The sequence below is a fragment of the Plectropomus leopardus genome, chromosome 18 (genome assembly GCF_008729295.1).
Source record: "Plectropomus leopardus isolate mb chromosome 18, YSFRI_Pleo_2.0, whole genome shotgun sequence".
Classification (NCBI taxonomy): Eukaryota; Metazoa; Chordata; class Actinopteri; order Perciformes; family Serranidae; genus Plectropomus; species Plectropomus leopardus.
In genome coordinates, this window is record NC_056480.1 from 13,778,190 (window position 1) to 13,799,452 (window position 21,263).

Here is a 21,263-nt window from a genome sequence, read left to right on the forward strand (position 1 = left end):
AACTCCTCATACTTGCTCACCATCTCAGAACACTGACAAAGAGTAAGGGCCTTCAGGTATGACTAGCTGTGGCTCTGTTATTTTAGATGTTACACACACAAACACATTCTTGTACTTCTGTCTTTGTAAGGACATAATGTATTCCGCAGCACGCCGAATAGGTAAGATTTTTTGTCTTTAGTCATTCTTTCTAGCCAACTCTTACCCTTACCCTGACCTAAAATCTATTCTAACCTGAACCTTAAAACCACGGCTTAGCCCTCAAACAGGCCTTTGAAGAAGTGAGGACCAGCAAAAATGTCCTCACTTTTCAAAATTGTCCTTATTTAGTTGTTTAAAACATGTTTTGATTCTCACTAGTTAGTAAGTAAAAGCACACATGCTTACACACATACACAGCTACAGTATATAATGTATAGGCTGTTGTTACATTTCTTGTGTTCTGTTTTGTTCATATAAACTCAGGTGGTTAATGGGTGCTTTCTATTATCTGTATTGTAACGCACACCTGCAGTGAGCATGGGCAGTGGATATATCATGGGTAAGGAGGGAGAGGGGTTGAAAGGTCAGTGCTGACTCAGGAGGAAGCAGATGGAGAGACCCCTTTTAATCAAATGGTGGTTTTATGACAAATATGTGATGGTCGTAGGTGATGTATAAAGACACAGTAGCCCTTCTACCTCAGTTGTTTACCATCCTTTCGCTTCCCATTTTACCTGATTGATGACTTTAATATTTACCTGCGATCTCTCTCTCTTAATGTTGCGCGGGGCAATAAAAGAAAACCAAAAACACATGAAATAGATTAATACCTTTAAAGGTGAATAAAATATATAACCATAAAAGACTATATGAGCATATGTTATCTCCCTCAAATGGTTTTAGACCGGAAGACCAATAAAGGCTAATGGAAGAAGAGATCAGTCTCTATCAGCCAGGGTGAATCTCTCTCTGCTGTATAATGGAGGAGAACTTGGCCCACTTCCACTTTGCCCAGATAACTTAAAGGCTTAATTCTACCTGGCCTGTTTGAAGTTTAGTGTAACATGTTGAGGGAGGATCAAAGATTGCTTTGAACAGATTGAGAGCAAAACACACCCACAAGCCCCAAATAAGTTGATGTGACATGAGAGCAGCTTTTCATTATTTTGAGTGTTTACATACAATTTGTGTTATAATATTAATAATATTAATTAATTTGCCATAATCAATCATTTTTCTACATTTCATTGAACATCTGGACTTTTGTCTTATTCGTCTCTTTACAACCATATGAATGTCTATTCTTGTAGAAAACACCAAGTGGTGTGAGAACACCTGCATGCATTCGGGTATAAATCTGTGTACAAAGCTTAATAAGTTTTGTTATTTTTATCAAATATACCCATAAACTGCTCCAAGAGGCTGTCATCAAAGCTCACATCTCCTTCACCTGCCAGCCCACAATAGTTGTTTGACTACTTTGATTTCAGCATTACTCTCTCAGCAGGGCCAGCCATCTGGATTTGGGATTGGCGTTTTCTGTGGGTCCACCTGTGTGATCAAAGTTTTGCAATCTGTCCTCCAACTGTCTGCGTGTGTATGCACTTATTACCCTTAATCATTTAAATGTAGGACACAAACAGGCACACTTTTCCCCACCATTTCATTTCTCATCCTCGTCTTTCCTTTTTTTCCAACTCTTGTGTTTGAGAAAGAGAAAGAAAATACTGAATGTGGCATCCATTTGCATTGTATATTGTCCCAAAAGTAGGCATGGAGCAGTGGACTAAGACAGAGGGAGGAATTACAGGGAGCGATGACAAAAAAGGAGAACAAACACTAATCTTTAAAAAACGAACTGAGAAAGGCAAACAAAGGGCCAGTGAACACAGCAGTGGAATAAAGACCTTCTCTATCTTTTTTTGCATTCCATACTTTTCAGTTCAAGCATTAGGAAGAGTCTTGGAATGTGTTCACAACAGAATGGCTTTGTCAGCGACCCTCAAACTAATTAAATGAAAACAAGTGCGAGGAGCTCGAGGGAAAAGTAAAAAAAAGAAAGCTACTGAGGGTGGACAGTAGGAGCGACAATGCAGAAGAAGAGGCACTGAAAATAGAAGTTGTGGTTACGTTTTGGCAGCTCTTGGTGCCTGGATGACTCATTCCCTATGTACTCTTGACGCTACTCATCTCTTGCCTGATTCTTCCTCCCACCATGAAGCCATCTTTCTCCCACATTTGCCATTCTCGACTGTCATGGAAATCTCAGAGCTCGTATCTATTCTTACAGCCTCCGTGAGATGATACATAATCAGAAAAATCTTGGAAAAACAGACGAAAGTTCTTTTCTTTTTAAAAAAGAAAGGGAAAAAGAGATGTGTTGTAATATTGTTGGACATAGAGTGAGCTGTGCCTCAAGGGACTGGAGAGTCTGGATGAGATGAAAGAGGGTAACAACTGGGACACCAGATGTTTATCTGGGGTTCATCTGCTACCCTTATCCAGCTTGCCTGAGTGGCTCATTACCACATGCAGGAGACAGCCAAACATGTGGCTTAATAATCAGAAAAGGAAAATCACTTTTACTTTACAAGTTAAGACAATCAGCCTCTGCGGCTCCAGCTTCCAGTCTAAATACTCCAAACATACGCACTAAAGGCGGAGGGGACACTAGAAATTAGAAAATCATGGGGAAATGTTCGAGAAAGCAATTTAACCTTTAGTGGCTGTTAGTATCACGCTGACATCAAAACTGAAGTGATTGATAATTAGATTTTCCATCTGAAAGACCATCACACGAAGAGTTGACTTTTCTGAGCTCAGTTTATACTTGGAGTCCTGCCTCAAGGCCAGAGTATTACACAGCTGTAGAGTGAATTTCCTCATGCATTTTCAGGCATTGTGGCTTTGCTATGTGATCAATAGAGTTACATTGAGGTTTTTTATTTGTCTTTATGCCCTGACTGTGTTGAATGATCATCATAATGTAGAAGGCTTTTACTTCTCAGATCTTTGCTTTGAAACCTTACTTTATTCTGTGCTTTGACTCATTTCCCTAAAGAGACCTAGCCACTGAGTTGAATGGTTATTTTATAAATGGTCAAACTATCATTCAGGAATGTTACCATTGGGATGAATGTTAGAAATTCAATTCACCCAATCCAGTCCAAAGCTTTAAGTTTTTTTTTTGTTTTTTTTTTGTATATTCAGCTAGTGTGTGTAAATCCTGTTTATACAGTGTATGCTAAAAATGACAGTCATTTGTTCTTCTGTAAGCTTAAACCTATAGCAGGATGCATGCAAATATGATCACCCACTCTGTAAATCTGATGGCTAGAGGCACATGAAGCAGCACAGCACAAACTGGAAAAGAGGCTGAGAAGGATGATCAGCCTCAAATCAAATGAAATCCTCTCATCCAGGTTAAAAGCAGCAGACACTTTCTTAATGGGCTGGAAGAAGCTAACTTCTCTGAGGAGAAAATAGATCTCATCCTTATAAAGCAGAGTTTCAAGGCAAAAATATACACCTCAAATATGCCTCCAAGAGCAGATGAGGTCTCTTTTTAAGTTGGATGTACATTTCTGGAGACACTGCATTTCCTGGCCATGGGTAATGATGTGCTCACTGAAAAGAAGACAGACAACAACTGCATTACTTAGTGGTACAATAAACTATAACTGTTTGTTACATATGCTGTGTACAGTAATGCACAGTGCATCCATCAGATTGGAGGCCAAAAAGGAAACGCAAAAATATGTATCACATCCTGCGTATGAAAGCTGCAGGGGTTTAATTAAGTAAAAGGAAAAGAACATTTTACATCCTACACACTATTGTGAATAAAATTATCATTAAGAATAAGCCATCCAATCAGACTCTGCCATAGGTACAGTTTAAAATGTGTATTGATCATCATTTACAAGTGCATTGGATGAAATTTTTGCAGAATGCAACATACATTAAAGATTCTTACATGCTTTTGGAGAGGTCACCTTATACCATCCACCAATAAAAGCCACAAAAATTGTTCTGTGTACTTTTATGATGAGTTTTGGTCTGAGTAGGTGGTAATGTGAGCACAATTTCTTTGCCAAAAAGCATTCAAAAACTGCACTGCACCACCTGATCTGCATGATCACGGCCTTGGTTGCTCTACTCCACCCACCTTGGTGCAAGGGGAAGCATTTGGATCCTGGAACAGGTGTCAAGCACAAAAAATGGACCTGGCAAAAATGGCTCTGCTTCTGTGTTGGTGCTATAGACAACTTAGCGCTGGCACAAAGAGTTTTAGTATTATTTATTTCTATTCAGGCAGCCTCTTCAGAGCCTATCTGAAAAGATGCCAGAAAAGGCAGTGCAGTGGGAATTGAGTAAGGAATCACTCATAACTAACAATAGTAAAAGATAAGGAGACCCGTTGCAGTGGATGTAAGAGCTAAAATAGTAGTTGTATATTGGAGTGGGTGATTTAGGGTAAAGCTGAAGTGTGCGGATGGTCGTTACTGAATCCAGAAATGATGTTCAAGTATAGACATGGTGGATCTTTTTTTTCTGAAGCACTTTGGTGTGGTAAAAATGTCTCCCTATCGTTAATCCTCTGCCGGTCTATTTTCTCACTCTCTTTCTCTGCCGATTCAAGCAGACTGTTGTGTAAGGATTTAAGTATTAAAAAAAAAAAAAGGTCAAATAAAACAAATAATCCATTGAATTCCTCACATAGATGGATTTGAAAGGCTGTTATTACTTTGCATATTTTTTCCCACTTGTAGTTAATTAGTTTGCTTTATACTTTATGCCGACCTTTATGTACTGTACTACCCTTTAATACGTGGGAGCCTTGGGGCTTATTGTTTAAAAGGAAAAATTCTGACTCTGCACTATTCAGTGCCTTCATTATAAAAAGTGCACAGGAGCAGATTGTATGGCAACATAGGATTATAAGCCATTTAGTTTTATGAATGCCAGTAAGTTGCTGTTACTAATGGGCTGCTGTTAAATCATGCATGCATTTAATGACCACATGAACCTCAAAAATAATTTTTAAAAATTATGCATGTGTTTGGCATTTCCCCAAACCAACAGTAGTTATAGGAGATAAGTGTATGTAAAAGTAGTCCGTCAGCAGAATTAAGTTATATTATAGAGTCATCAAAACAAGTAAAAACTTTATTGAAAAAAAAAAATCAAAATTAGCATGGAAGGAAATGTATTTGTCAACAACAAGAAATTGTAGATAATATGGGACAAAGGGCAAGACTGATTACAGTGTCAGGTTAAAAAGAATAAAACAAACGATAATAATGAGATAAATAGTGTGTAATTATAATATCATACAAGAGGAGATTATTCTTAGCTGCTGTATTGTGCAAATACGATGGCCAGTCTCTTTAGGATATGCTATCATCTAACATTAAATAAGTTTTCTGTTGAAACAAACAGGCACATACTGTGAAGGGACATGCAATAACGTACATCCACAAATAAATACAAACAGTGATGCATGCAAAAACCCATAGACGCTTCTCTCTGAGCACAACAATGTAGTTATTTTAGGATGCTCTGGTATCAAGGGAATACAATGTGCCGGCTGTGTTTGGGGGATTTGACAGTGTTGCCAGGTTCAATATCATTAGCATGGTTTCACCTGTCTCCTCACATACTGCGTCATCTCAGACTGACTCTGAAAAACTAACAGCTCGTAAACACAAACCACAGGGGGGGGTGGAGAGAGAGACACACATAGGGAAAAGGACGGAGAGAGAAAAATTCCACCAAAGCGTAGATGTCCACCTTGAACTGAGTGATATTGAAGCTTCAGTTCTTAATATTAGAATAAAAACTGAAGGCAGCTGCAGAGTGAAGCTCATTTCACTTAGATTTAAAAAAAAAACAACTTCTTTTGTCATTTATAAAATTTGCATTCATTTTAAAGGAATTGGTTTTTGTGTTTAATAAAACAAATCAAGATGTCACACTGACAAAACAATCGCCTTTGGGTAGACAACTGGCAATTAATTTCTATTGTAGAGATATGTGAAACTGGTTTATCTTTGTTGTCATTTTCAACCATAACTGTAATGTTCAAAGACATAATAGTTGAACACAGTGGTCCGTCTTTTCTGACGTTTCTGCTGTGCTTATTTTTTTGTTTTGTGTTGCTTTGATAGCGAATATATCAGCACGGGAGACACACAAAAAAGTTTTTAGCCACCTACATCTTGACACACCTTCAAAAAAATCTATGTCAGTTTTTGTGTTTGTTATATCGGTATATCTCTCCACTTAACCTTACTCACTAACCAATTGAGGCAGGGATAGACCAGCAACTTCTGTACTAAATTACTATTTATGTTGAGTCTGTTGGCTTTGAGATAACCGATTGTATGTATGTGTCACGTGAATTTTTCAAAGTAAGTTAATGGAAATTAACATTGTGATTTGGTTTATAGCCTACACATTTTCTTGCCAAGAATCAGATGAGGAAGTCAGAAGCCTACCACTCTCATGTCTGAAGTTACAGGAGCTTGACTGAAAACTGGGAAACAGCTTCCCTGGCTCTGTCTAAATATAACATTTTTTTTATGTATCATCACCTCTAAAGCTCACTAATTGGCATGGGTCTTGTACAAACCAAAAAAATGAGGTGTAAAAACAAGTTGTGGTTTTACAGGAGGTTAGGCTATTCTTGATGTCAACATGTAGTTACCAGGCAACCAGCAGAAGCCTTCAACCCCACAGTTTGTGTTTTTTACACTTGTAATTAAATTCCTGTATTAAACAAACAAGATGTAATTATTTTGATTGATGAGCTTTAGATGTGCTGGTAGGCGGATTTTGTTATCTTTGGACCAAGTCCGGCTAAATGTTATTTGTGGGATAATTCCATTCATTGACGAATGTGGTTTCTTTCGAGGAAGCGTCAAAAAATAAATAACTGATGCTTCAGTGTATGTAGTCATTTGCAGTGGTGAGTCATAGTAGCTTTTACTTTGATGCTTTACAAAAGCCATTCGCTTCTGAACAGTCATGGTACGGGCTTTCCAGGTGGAGGAGGAGGGTAACTGGTTGAACATTTGGTGAGATTTCTGAATCATACATAATAAATGCACTCACTGTATGTGTCAACATTGAGAATGACTCACTATGATTTCATTAATCCCCTTAACTTTTGTGTTCACAAAGTGCCTCTCCACCTGACGTTTCTTTGTCACGCTGTCATGTCCCCGTGTCTTTCTCACCTTTTTTTCCTCTGTGTATATCTCCTCAAGCCTCCTGCAGAAGACGAGGATGTTGTCCCTGCAAACGGCCGTAGGATATTATTGGCATTTGTTTATTGTTGTGTTTGATAGATCTACAGGGAGGGCTCAATTATCACTGCCGCTTTTAAGAGTGACCTTGGAAACTCATTTGTTTCTCTCCCGTTAACCACAGATCCAATACTGCCCGCAGACGATTACACCCATCGAGAAGTGCAAACACATTCTTTGTCAGTTGTGTGATGTGATTGATGGTGTCTGTGTTTGTGTATTATGGCGTGTGTGTGTTTACCACAATCTTCCTCGGCGATGATAGCGAACTGTCACGTGAGCTAGGTTTGACAGAAATTAAACAGAAGGAGAGGAATGGAGAGAAAAGCCACTGGTTTGACAGTTTCTGTGTATTTGTTTTGCTTCATCTTAGTCAAACAAGTCATTTGTGCCTGTGTAGGTCATTTTGTTGAAGGCAAACATTCAATAATCTGAGCCATTAGGCTCTGTATGGTTTCCTCATCAGCATTGTTCCACAGTCCATTCGATAGCAGTTTCGTCCTAATGCTTTGCTCTCTGTGACTTTGCCTACATCCACCTTGACTTTTTGAAGAAGAGTAATAAATCACACTGACACTGGAATCAATTGCAGAACAAGTGGCACTAAATTCCTTACTTCCATGAATTGAGCTGCGTGAGTTTATGTTTCTGCCCTATTTCGTCTGCTTGTCTGTGTGCCTTTTTGGCTGTTATCAGAATATATCGGGAAGTTACTTTTACACTATTAGACAGTAAAAGTCCATGGTGCAAGGAGCAGATTAACTTTTAATATAGATTCACTCAAAATTAGCTTTGGATCAGGATGGATCAGTCTCAAAAATATAGATTTATTGATGCACATCAGATATACAGAGCAGTTGCTCCCAAGAGCTTTACTTTGACTTAAAAAAAAAAACTAGCAGTGAACTTTTATATGTAGCAATATTATCCAAAACTGTTGCTAACTTAAACCTTTTCTTCACCTGACAGTCTTCATCTATACACAGCTACCACAGTCAATTTGATAGATCATCACTATGACCTAAACTATGCTGTTGTCCCTGACAGACCTGACATATCGTTTGCTGTGAATATCATGTCCTCGGAAGGAAAAGAAGTTCACACTTCTTCAGCTTGGGACTTGTGCCGGTGTGGGTGCTACTCTACATTTCTCTTTGGTGAAGAAATTGAAACAGCATGGCAGAGAAGCCAAAGCTGTTAGTTAGAATTTACATAGGTATTAAATTTGGAAGAGTATATCCTCAGTTGCTCTTATAATTCCCTTTCTTGGGAAAAAAGATCAGGGTTGAGGAGGAATTGTGTGTATGATAATTGTTATGAATGGCAGGGTCATGGGAAGGCCATTGGGCAGTTGTACCTATAGAGTAGGGCTGTCAGCGTTAACGCGTTAAATGCAATGCAATTAAGTCCATACGTAATGCATTATTTTTTTTAAATCTTGTTATTCGCTGGCTGACCTTTCATCTTGAAGAGGTTGTACCCGACTGAGTTTAAAGCTGGTATCATTTGAAACTAGAGGTCCTAAGAAATCCAGTGGTACCTAGAAATGCCCCTGGTACCAACCATGTCGTACTAGCTTCTCAGGAGGTGAACAAATAAAGTTAGGCTAAATTTTGGAAAAATGTTTGGAAAACAGCTAGGTCATTTCAGAGGGGTCCCTTGACCTCTGACCTCAAGATATCTGAATGAAGATAGTTCTGGGGGTACCCATGAGTTTCTCCTTTACCGACATGCCCACTTCATGCTAGTCCATGCAGTGTTTTGTTGTTGTTTTACTCCTAATCAATTTTCAATTCAATTCAATTTGCTTTATTGGCATGAATGTTTGTAAATCAATATTGCCAAAGCCTCTGATAAAATTAAATGATGATATAAATAAATACAAGAAAAAGAAAAATCAATAATGATGTTCAAATCAACAGCAATCCATTGGATAAAAAAATAGATGCCTAAATAAAAAGAGCAAGAACATTTTGTTTTATGTGTGTGTGTGTGCGTGTGTGTGTGTGTGTGTAATCTAATCAGGACAACCTGGTCAGAATAGCTTTACCCTGTCAATATGGACTTCATAACTGTTTTGCAATGCAACATAATTGAATTGAGAACATGTAGTTAAAAAATGCAGTTAATGGATATTAACTATTGACATGCTGAGATTAATCATGATTATAAAAAAAATATCATTTGGCAGCTTTACTATAGAGTCACCCCAAAGCCAGAGGCAGGTTTAAGCATCTATTGAACATTGTTTTTTAAAATTAAAGCAATTAAAGTGCATTTGTTGGAAGCTTCAAGTAAGTGTTTAAAAAAAAAAGAGAAAAAAAAAGAAAGAATAAGGGATGGGGATCCAAGATGATGGCTGGTGTTGTTCTTCCCAAAAGGAAATTTCTTTCAATCAGTGTCCATATTATATGTTCTGTGAGGGCAGAAAATGAGTTGTGGGAAAAGGAAGAAAGGAATCCCTCAGAAGTTTTAACAAGGCTTTCTGATGGGGCCAGAGGTCTGAGCATGAATAATTCATGAGGGCTGAGAGAGGAAAAGAACAGACATTTTGGCTCAGTTGGAACAGGGACTCTAAGGGAAAAGTAGGCATGTTGGCTCTGATGGGTTCTGCAGTTTTAGTGGTGCTGGTGGAGGTTTCAACCTCCTCTGTGATGCCTTATTTTTGTGCTCAGAGCTTCAGCCGGACCCATGAGACATAACTGCCCTCAAGGCCTCTCTTAATACTTTGGCCTTAACTTACAGTGTAAGGGTGATGGTTTTTACTGCCTGGGTGATTGTTGTTTGGAGAAATGAATGAACAGTGTTGAGGGTTCTCTATTGTTTGGAGTACGGGGCTCCGGTACTTTATTGAAACCCCTGGTGTACGTCTAGTCGCGGTTACATATGAAGGTCACAGCTGCAGCTCCACTGCCAGGGCTTTAATACTGCCATTCTGGACTTAAGGGTCTGATACACTGATTAGATTTCCTGCGGAAGGCATTTTCCTGTGTGTATGTGAATTTTTGTGTGTTAGAAAGAGAAAGGAAGAATTTGTAGATATCTGCGTACGTGTTTGTTAGTGTGAATGTGTGCAGGGGTGGTGTGTGTTTGTGTCCCCATGTACATCTGGATAGACTCGCTGGTGCTATAACTCACATAGCCTCATTAAAATGCTGAAAGTTTTGGCTTTAAAGTCACTGTGACCCCCGGTCTGCTGTAAGCACCAGGACCTGCATACTGAGCAGAGCTCTGATTGATCTACCAAAGTAGCTGCAATTAATGGGGACGTTCTTCGTCCAGAATCTCACCGCCGCACACACGCAGCCACCCACACATGAACGCACATATGTGGTCATCTGATTGGTACATCACAATGAATTCATGCACTGAACGGCAATTTGAAGTGTTTGATCCTAATGTGGAGCCAGTCACCTTTGACTCCTAAACTCCGCCCATCACTGATTATGCATCGAGTAATTTGACACCCTGCCCCCTCGAAAAGAAAACCGTTGACATGAAACGATGAATATAAAGCAGGAAAAAGACCCATTCCACTGGGAAGGGTTGCTGAATTGCCGGATGACGGCGACCTTTGTTCGAAATCCTGAAAGGCATTAACTATTTAATGAGTCACATCTCATCAGTATGGAAAGTATCTCTGTGCTGGTGTTACGTAAAAGGCTTTGAAGAGTCTTGCATATTCCTAAGACCCTCAATCATAATATGACAACGAAAAGACAAGTTTAAGCAACAAGGATTTGCAAATCCGACTTCAGATTCTTCGAATTCGGATGTTGCTTGTGGAGTTGTGTAACCGTTAAACCATTTCAGGTCTTATGGTCTTCAGGTCTTCAGGTTATGAATAACCTAAAATGTAAATGGAAGTAAAAGAGCGCCATAGAAACCTGGCTGTTTCTCAGAAAGCTCTGTGTGTCAGTGTGTCGTTCACAGCTCAGTCCCCTCAGTTAAGAGCACCACTGACTGCTTCGATCACCTTGCCTTGCCCCAAAAATACATTTCTTGGACAATCATCAAAAGTCTGACTCAGACTGAGGAGCTTTGGGGGCCTGGAAATGGAAACTGATTTAGCGCTGCACTCTCAAGACAATTCCGCATAAAATCTAATATGGTCTGCCAGACAGAGAGCGAGTGAGAGGCTGAGGTGCAAAGGAACTGTAGAAGTGGCCGCAACACCCTTCAGGAGACCTCCATCAGCCCGCGCAGGACTTTTTCTGTTGCTCCCCATGGTCACTTTCACCCTCAAACTTTAATGTTTTCAGAAAAAAAGAAGGGGCGGACAGTGAAATGGGGAAAGGCAGAGGTGACACTAGGTCAAAGTGATATTTATGTCAGTCTGCTCAACCCTCATCCCATATTTATTAATCTCCTAATCCTTAATGGCATACCCATCAGTCCCTTATCCTCTGCCACAGTACAATCTTGTGGGTCTTTAGCTTGCTTGTTGCATGCTCATGAAAGCTGATTCCAGCTCAAATTGCCCTTAAATTCAAAGGACATTTTTATTTGTCCCTATGGTGGAAAGGGGAGTTACTCTGACTGGGCTGTTTGCATTAAAATCTTGGCTCTGGTATTTGGAGGCCTTTGTGTTTGCATGGAGGCTATGTATTTTATAGGTGTGAGGTTTAGTACCAGGATTTTGAGCCTTCTCAGGACCCAGCTATGTATTTGGAGCCAGAGGTGATTCTGGCACTCTCTGTCCTAGTAGTACCACTCCAAACGCTCATGTGCCAGACACTACATGATCCCCTTCAATGTTTCATCTTTTCTGAAGTGATAAAACACCTCCTGAGGCATGCTGACTCGCTTTATCAGTCTTGCACTTGCCGTTGTAAATCAAGGCCAGTGCGGTACGACATGGCTTCACGTTTCTGCCTCATTTTCATTATACCATGCAGCCTCCTGGCCACACAGGAATGAAGGGACAAATAATAATCTGATCAGATAAATAACTTAATTATACGCAAACCAGAGTGTATATGATTGAATTATTGTGGGGCACTTCTATGTTTTTTTCTTAGTTTACACTGTTTTCCCATTCATTATGCTTTTGGTGAGAGGCCAAGCTGAAAGCCAGGGGTAGTTTGGGAATGTTTAGTAAAAGATATGGACAACTAAAAGAGCAAGAATTTAAAGTTATACAAACTGTCCCATTGGACATCATGTTTCTTGAAAGGCGCACTAGATGACAGGTAGGGTAGGGTGAAATGCCATAGAATCTATCCTGCCATAGAAATGGGTCCGCTGACAGAGATTTGGCAATTTCGCTTTTACTGTGGGAGCTATTAAGACCAGGCTATGTAGCAAATTAGGTCTGCATTTTGTGTGATCTTGTGATTCCTGTGTGATCACATGATCTTGCAAATCCATTTGCCTCATAAAGTAATGTGATTTGGGCTTAAAGCTTTCAATTTTAGATTTACTGTTTTGAGTCTTTTGGCTTTAACTCAAGTGTTTACCGTTTGTTTGTTTTTTTTGTTTGCATGGAAGTTCACAATAAAAGAACATAATTGCATGTGATAAAGTACAATATGGATATTTTCAACATTTTTTAAATTTAATTTACAGAATATTTACTATATTGTGATACATACAGTTACCATAATTTAAAATTACCTATACTGTGAAAGAAGATTTTAGCCATACCACTCAACCCTAAAGGCAGGTGTATACTATATGTTTGATTTTCTGATCTTTACTGTCTTCATATATAGAAGATGATTTTTGATTATACATAAAGCCATTTTGTGAAACCTTTAATTTTATTGCTTTAAAATGGTAGGGTTAATCTCTACAGAGTGAGCACTACTTGGTACAGTGAGTAGTTTTTGAATTAATAAAGGCAGCAGAAGTAGTTTGTGTAGAGGAAATACAAGATGAACTGATGAGGTTAACATTAACATCAAAACAGCCGGTGTAGATAGTGCAGTACAAAAGTCTCAGTTCAATATTTCCTGAGAAAATTCTAAGTGGATTTTCAAGTTAATTTGTGAAGTACACAGACATACAGTATGCATGTTGAACACACACTGTGATCAACACTCACCTTTACACACACACACAGAAACATACACACTCCTTCATACACTTGCCCTCTACCCTTTTAATCAAGAAGTCTGACGTAAGTTTTAAAAGAAGCTCGCTCGCCTGGAGAGTAAGGGGTCATCACCAGCCGTGCTCCTGACCCTGACCTTAACCTTTTGTGACTTGAACATAACCATTTGATTAGTGAAGCTTGCCTCAGTGAAAATCTCTCAATCAAGGGTTGAGGTCATTGACGTCACCGACTTACGAGTAAGGGAATTGCAACCACTTCTTGCTCTATACTGAAAGCAGCCGTGGCAAACAGCAGAGGACACACTTAAGTTTCATCAGTGTCATGCTTTCTTTTCTGCACTGTGCTCCTTCTTCCTGCTGTCTGCACGCAGTGTGGCTGAAAAAGCCAAGTCACTGACATTTTGATATGCCATCTCTCTTTCTCATTTAATCATCGTCTCATCTCTCCCTTGTGATTTGTCCTGCTTGCTGCCCAAAACTCTTTTCAAAAAGTCTTTTCCACTCTTTGTCTCTCTCCCTCCGATCCTTTCGGTGAACTTGTGTTCTGATTAACTAAGTTTAGCCACTGTACAGTGAAGCTGAGGCCCCACTGCAGCAAGAGCTTACTTTAAAAACGTTTTTATCGAAATAAAAGCTAATTCTGTCTACATTTTGAATCTTACATGCTTTTTTAATTGATCCTCGGAGAGTTCTACATTGCAGTCAGTCACGTACTATATCTCCAGCAAACACCCTCACTAGACTTAGTATCTCTTCATAGTAGATTTCCCTCTTTTTTTTAGTTGGAGCTGTATGCTTAAGGCTGTTTTATTCTTTTGTCCCTGTGGCATCAGTCCACAAAAATATTTTTGCATTCAAAGACGAATAGTTATTAGTTTGCAAGATATGTCTCATACCTATTTCCAGTCTCTTTCTCAGTTTTATTGAATTATTTATTCACATTTCCAGTTTTCTTTGTCTTTGCTTATTTTCCTGTGGTATTAATGAGAGCTTGTTGGAGGTGTACCTCAGAATGTGTTTGCTCTATAGAGTGAGTTAGGTGATTGGGGAGATGAGGTGGACACAGTTGGGGAAATGTAATTTACAGATGGGCAATTGGATTTAATGCACACACTTGTGCCTGAGCTATAGGTGCGCAAACTGTATATGTGTGTTCAAGAGTGTGTGTGTGAGATTGTGTTCGTCTATCTCAAGATAAAACATGATGTGTTCCCAAATGACTTTGGCTTTAACAACTGAAGAAGTGCCTGGTAAGCAACAGCCCTCATTAGCATACAGATCAGGAGGCACTATAAGTGTTTGTGAAGTATAATTCACCGTTGCTTTTTTCAAAGCTATAAAAGGAGTGTCCTTTCTCTGCAAATGCCAATGCTGGTCTTTCCTGCTTCCATTTTTTATTGGGCCACAGTTTGGTTAAGAGTCGTTAACATTACAGTCCCTCTTAAGTACCAGACCCTCCCTTTAATAGATCTTAAAGGTGTAACATTTTAACATCTCAAAGTCAAGGCCACATTAATTTTGAAACATTAGGATAATTACCATAAACAAACAAGACAATCAGCGGGAAGACTGGCAGAAGCTGCCAGCCTCTATAATATATTGTCTGCCATTGCGCTTGACTTTATTGGAAATCTGATGGATTACATAATTGCTTTATGGCACAAAACAGAAGCACAAACACAATTTCTTTCTCACAATGAAGGTTGATAGAGTGAATAAAAGATGATGGAGGAATTACTTTAGGAAGAAATTATGTATGCACCAATTACAGCAACTCATACAGCAGGATGCAATATACCTAACATGTTGTAGCTGATTGTGTTCACAAGCCCATGCCTGGAAAAACTAAACAAAATGTCAAATAATAACAAATAAATAAAGTAATATTAAGGGTACCTGAAATAGACATATTCATTGTCAATTGTTCATGTACCAAGGAGATGTAACAGTGCTTAGACTGATGCAACAGTTGGCAGTGGTACATACCATTCATGAGTGTACAGCATGTGCTATATATTACTGCAGATTGTAATCTGCTTCTTTCGTATTTGCTTGTTAAAACGCTCGTGCTAAAATGCTTATCATCATCTCTCTCTTTCTCTGTGTCTCCAGGTTCACTGGCCCCAACCTTCCCTCACCCATCATTAGCAGCAAGAATTGGCTTCGACTGCATTTTACCTCTGATGGCAACCACAAGTTGAAGGGTTTCAGCGCCCAGTATCAAGGTAAGATAAAGAGAGGTTTTGATATTTGAGGAAAAAAAACATCATTAATAATGTGTGTCAGGTTTAACTGTACAGACGGATCAGCAAATAATTGCCAGATTTTCATATTTGATTAAGATATTCTTGGTATTAGGATAAATCCTAATATTTATGCTGATCCACTGAACTTTTGCAAAAATCAGAATCATTTTTACGCAAGAAACAACAAAAATCTAGTCACTGACAGCTCTGACATAAAACATATTTGCACTGCCCAGAAGATGACCTAGACGCATATTGCTGTGGAATTTTCTGAGCACATTCTTGCTCCTGAGCTATATAAGTGTTGTTAGTGACCTTTGTGGGACCCCAGTGTCTTTTATTTTGCACCACTGTCAAGACAAAATGAACAAGAGGCTCTCCTCATCTCTTCTTTGTTGTGCCTACTCGTCTCCTCCCTCCTCTGTCCTCCTGCCTATGACCCAGAAATCAATCAAAATCAACCTCACCAAAGGCTATCAATTCCTAAAATGCCTTTCAAGGAGAGAGAAGGCTTATTGGAGGAGCTATGAGCAAGGATGCACAGGTGTATCCTTTGTGAATGTCTTTATCTTACCCATGACATATAATAGAAGTATGAAACACAGCTCATGATTCAGCTGTGCTACACGTCATATTTAATTGACAGCTCCAAGCATGGACATCTCATTTTGCTAAACTCCTGTTGTCTCTTCCTTGCCCCTTTTACTCACATCTCAAGTGGGAGGGACATTATGGGAGAAGGCAAGGATGACAAACTGAGACAAACACACACACACACACACACACAAAATTCAGTCTTTCAGGTGCATTCATTTCAGATTCAGGGATCAACTTTCAGAGGGAATAAGCACAGACAAATGATGAGTTCCTCCACAAAATAAAGTGATCTCAAAGGACCATAACCTTCAGCCGACTGCTGGGAATCTCAGAGACGATGAAACAAGAGGAAGAAGGGAGAGAAATATGAGAGGGACAAAAAAGAGTGTTTTTAAACTCTCATTTATTCAAATAAAAAAAAAATCTACATTTATAATAGTTTACAACAAGATAGCCACAGACCAAATACCAAAAAAATAAAAAAGTTTGTTTCATTAAAGCAACACATCTGCAAAGGTATTTTCCTTTTAAAGGGAAAACCAAACCTTCATAATTCCATTAATCTCGGAAAGCATCCAAACCCTCCATTTTAACATAATATTTATACTCTAGCAGTACCTGCGCTCTAACTAGACTCTTGAATGTTAGTAAATAGAGAGAGAGAGAGAGAGAGAGAGAGAGAGGGATAAAGAATATGGAAAAGACAAGAGAATGAGCCTATGGGTTTACAGGTCCAATGTTAGATTAATATGTTTAGAAGATGAGAGAGTGGAGGCTAATACTTTAATTAGATTAAACACTTTCCACTCCCCCACCTCCCACCAGCTATTCTCATCATGACATTCCCATGATTCCACTGCAGCAGCATCTTGTTGTGATGAAATGGCCATTGGTTGAATGCCTTCTATAAGTCTTTCTATTATATTATCTTCTTCAGTGTCCTTGATTTTCCCTATCAAACTCTGCACTTAATACCTTAGTTCCGATACTAGGAACATAATAATACCCTTTTCCTCCTTTTCTAATCTCAAATCTGAAAAGAGCTTGTGTATTATGATTTTTATTTCAGACGTGTAATAAATAGACTTTTTGACACACAACTCAGATTAGCTTTGAATTACAATGCAGCTGAAACTGAGCAAAGGATAAAAACACATTTATGCAAAACAAGTCAAGTTCCATTGTCAGGAACCGTCAAAGTAATTAAATAGGATGAGTGTGAAGAGGTGCACAGACAATGCTGATGGTGTTTTTGAAATTGGTGAATAACTATGCATTTAGATGAGCCTTTTACTTTGCTATGATGGCTTCGTTTTTTATTTTCTCTGCAATTATGAGCAAACTTAATAATTTAAACATCATATTTTTATTGTATTAAACTTTGTGGCTTTGCTCCTTGTATACTCTGCTCTTTAATACTAATGATTTGATAATGATCTTATTCCCTATACCTTTCTATCCACAAGATTGTGAATAAATGGTACATTGTTTAGCTTCTTTTATGTATACTAAATCTGCAATTTTTGGGAAGTTAAAATAAATGAATGCTAGCAGTAGATCCTTTGAAGGTAAAAAAGTTCTGTTGTGAAAAGTTTAGCATTTTTTCTTATTTTGACAAGTTTTGGAAACTGCTTTTAATGGCTTTCTCAAAACTGCTATGAACATACCTGCAGTGGGTGTAGGCAATGATGCATGGGACATTATAGATGTTATATACTGTATCTGCTGCAATGTGGGCAGATGTAATATAATAAGATGTAATGGAATGTATTGCACTTCCTGCTGCCTTACAGGTTTCTCTGCTCTGTTTTCCTCCACAGTGAAGAAGATGACTGAACTTAAGTCTCGAGGTGTAAAGATGTTGCCCAGCAAAGACAACCACCACAAGATATCAGTGTGTAAGTTAGAAAATGTAAATCTCAGTTATGTTAAACAAATGGGATGGTCTGAAATCCCTCTCTGTTCTTTGCTGTGGTATGGATGTAAGTGCATGTGACTCCCTGTGTGTGTATCCCATAGGCTAGCTAAATGCCACCACTCTACACTGCACTCATACAACGGTTACTGCTGATAACGCTCTCCCAACCCATGGTGACAGAACGTTGTCACAGTGCAAGCACGACGCCCACCCTCGGGCTGCTCCATACATTAACACTGTTACCTCTGTCAGCACTGTTCATGCTGTTAGCACTGCTAGCCGTGGCTCAGCCACCTCCATGTTGAGAGCCATGTGGAGGCAATCTTAGTTCAACTCTGAATCATAAGCTGTATTTCCATCAAAAGCTTTCAATATAGTAAGTTTGGAACCAAAAGTAACAACTATGAAAAGGTACTTACACTCTAGATCTGTTTAGCGTTTTTGTCACCCACTGTTTCATCCAGCAGCACTTGCTGTATTTTCTTGTCCACCAGTGATACAAAATGAAGTCTGCATCCGATTATCCTGTTTATTAAAAACAAGCTGGCATGAGGGTCTCTTAGCCAGTTTCGATAAACAGTGGGTTTGTGCATAGACTGCTTGTCAGGCAAGAGCAGGGGTTTGGTGCCACCGGAGCACACTGGAACGCTGCTCCGCCTAGTTTTTTACTCAAAGTGAGGATTAGTATATATGCAGTTTACATAATCTTGTTGCAATTAATATTCACATTTTTTAAACACTGGAAGATCCACTCATAACTAAAAGTGTATGTCATCTAAGGGATGGAAACAGATAAGACAGTCAAAGTTGTAATATAGAAATTTAAGGTGTGTTGATGGATTCATGTCGTCAACCCATGCATTGAGTAACATTATGAGTTAAGTCACTGCCAGTCGGCTCAGTGAATGACATTAGTTGTTTCTCAGTCTACAGCTGATGCTAAAAGCTGACAAACATCCTTTCATTTTATAGTTCTAGTTTACTATTGCATGTTGAACTTGTCAAGGTTATGAACAGAGGTTAAACCAGCCACAGCTCAGCTCTGAGCACAGAGTGTTGATTCTCTTCTGACCAGTGAACAGATTGCAGCGTTTCTAGCTCCACTTTTTAATACCAGATCTGTATGCTACATATACCAAGCAGAGGGGAGACCAAAAATGGGAATGAATCCACAACTTTTCACAGTGGAAACGCAAAGGTCTTTTGGTACGCAAAAGGCGTACCAAACTGAACTAAACTGAACTGAACTGAACTGAACCGAACCAAACCAACCTGCTGGTGGAAACACTAGATATCCGCTGTTTTTTGCATACAGCACCTTTGACGAAAACTATACAACAACTGTGAACTGAGATCTACCTTGCCAAATGAAAAGCACCTCTGATCTCTCACCTCTAATCTGTAGTAGTTTAATCATGTTAATTTTAACAAGCTATTTTTTATCCTTATTTGTCTTGGGGGAAGATTTTGGCAGGGGTACCAGGTGTTCACTCACCACCACTGTAACTATTTTTCTCACCACACTGCAGAATTAAACCAGTGGCTGTCATGCCATGAGTATGCAGTGATGTTTAGGGCTAAAACATTTTGCTCACGGATAAGCAGCAGGTAGAGCTGCACTGGGACCTGACCTCCATACAAGAAAAAACAACCCTGACACAGTAAATATCCCTGTGAATAGCATCAGTCTTAAAAAAAATGGAACAACTATTGTCTCTACTGGTTTGTCTTTCTAACAGAGAAGATTCAAGACAGTCTTTTCACTACTCTCAACTTTTCTTCAAAGTCATTTAAAAGTTTTTTTTCCTCCACTCCTTGGCCAGAGAACAGGGCAAATGCTGACTGCTGTAAGAGGCACAGACACAAAGGACACAGTCTGTGCTAGAAATGCAGTTCTAATAGCAAATGGACAGCGGTAATTGCATTGGTTGCTGTTTTCACCATGACAGTCTTCCTTGCCCTTGTTCCAACTCACCCTCTGTCTGAGCTCGCTGTTCATTATCCCATTCAACTTTATTTGAACATCTGTAACATTAACAACTTGACAGCCATGAGTCACCTGACTTGAGCGACACAGAGGGATGTTGAAGGGTTTAAGAACAACCTGTCGAACAAAAAAGAGGTGCATTAATGGTAATCCTGCCTCAAGGCCATTTACAATTCATTTTATCCACTTCTACCTCCGACTTTATCTTCTGCTTTTAATCCACATGTCTCTTCACTTTCACTTTTTTGTCTTTTCTTTTATTCCCATTGCTTTAATGCTTTTTATTTTCACTTTACCTGCTTCTACTTTAAAATTCCCTGTCTCCAGTATTTTGTTTTATTTTATTTGACTGCCTGTAACTCCTAATTGAAAGGCAGGCACCTTTATACTTTTTTGAGTGAAAGTAAAACAGTTCATTACCTTGATTTTTTTCACGCTATTTTTGTCATTGCCTTTGCTGACACCAGTGAGTCTTTAAATTTATTGTTGTCTTGTCTCAGACTGGGACCCCGGCCAATGAGCAGGTGTCACACTGCTTAGGCCCTCCAGACCTTTGACCCCTCCCTCTCAGTCAGATGGGCTCTCCTGGTCGGCCAAGTTTTTGTGTCCCCTTCTGGCACTTTTACCTTTCACTGTTTTGCACCCAGTGACATGATTAGACAGAGCACCATCAGGAATGTGCACCGAAATAAAATGTACTTGGTGATAAATGTTAAGCAGGGAAATGGTCGAGGTTAATGCCCAATGAATGAATGGATGGATTGCAAAGCTAGTGCCATGTAAATATCAGGCACCTCTTGTGTGACAATAAGAAAGGCAGCTTAAACTCATCACCCGTACATACATTTGTTCTGTAATGATGAAGTGATTATTGTCCACCAGAGGGCAGAAAATTAACAACAACAAAAAAAGGAAACAATAAGGCTTTTTTTTTTTTTTTTCACTTTATTAGGTTTTTGTTCTTTTGGAAAATATTCTTGAAAGAGTTTGCACGGACACCTAACAGCAGGTAACATGTGAGGACAAATAGAGGGGTGTGGTTGGAAGTCTGTCACCATTAACCATTTTCACACTGGCAAGGCAATGTACTACAACCATCTTTTAAAAACTGATAGGTATGCTAAAATGTATGGAAATAATCCTAAATGCAGCAAAATGGAACATTA

General features: G+C 39.0%; 1 protein-coding gene across 1 annotated transcript in view; it reads left to right on the top strand.

Annotated features, from left to right (window-relative positions):
* csmd2 (CUB and Sushi multiple domains 2) overlaps nucleotides 1–21,263 on the top strand; it is a 285,801-nt gene that overhangs the window by 114,896 nt on the left and 149,642 nt on the right. Inside the window, exons 6-7 of the mRNA XM_042506230.1 lie at nucleotides 15,462–15,574; nucleotides 18,013–18,090. Of these exons, the coding sequence (XP_042362164.1) occupies nucleotides 15,462–15,574; nucleotides 18,013–18,090 (191 nt within the window). The remainder of the gene's footprint in view (nucleotides 1–15,461; nucleotides 15,575–18,012; nucleotides 18,091–21,263) is intronic.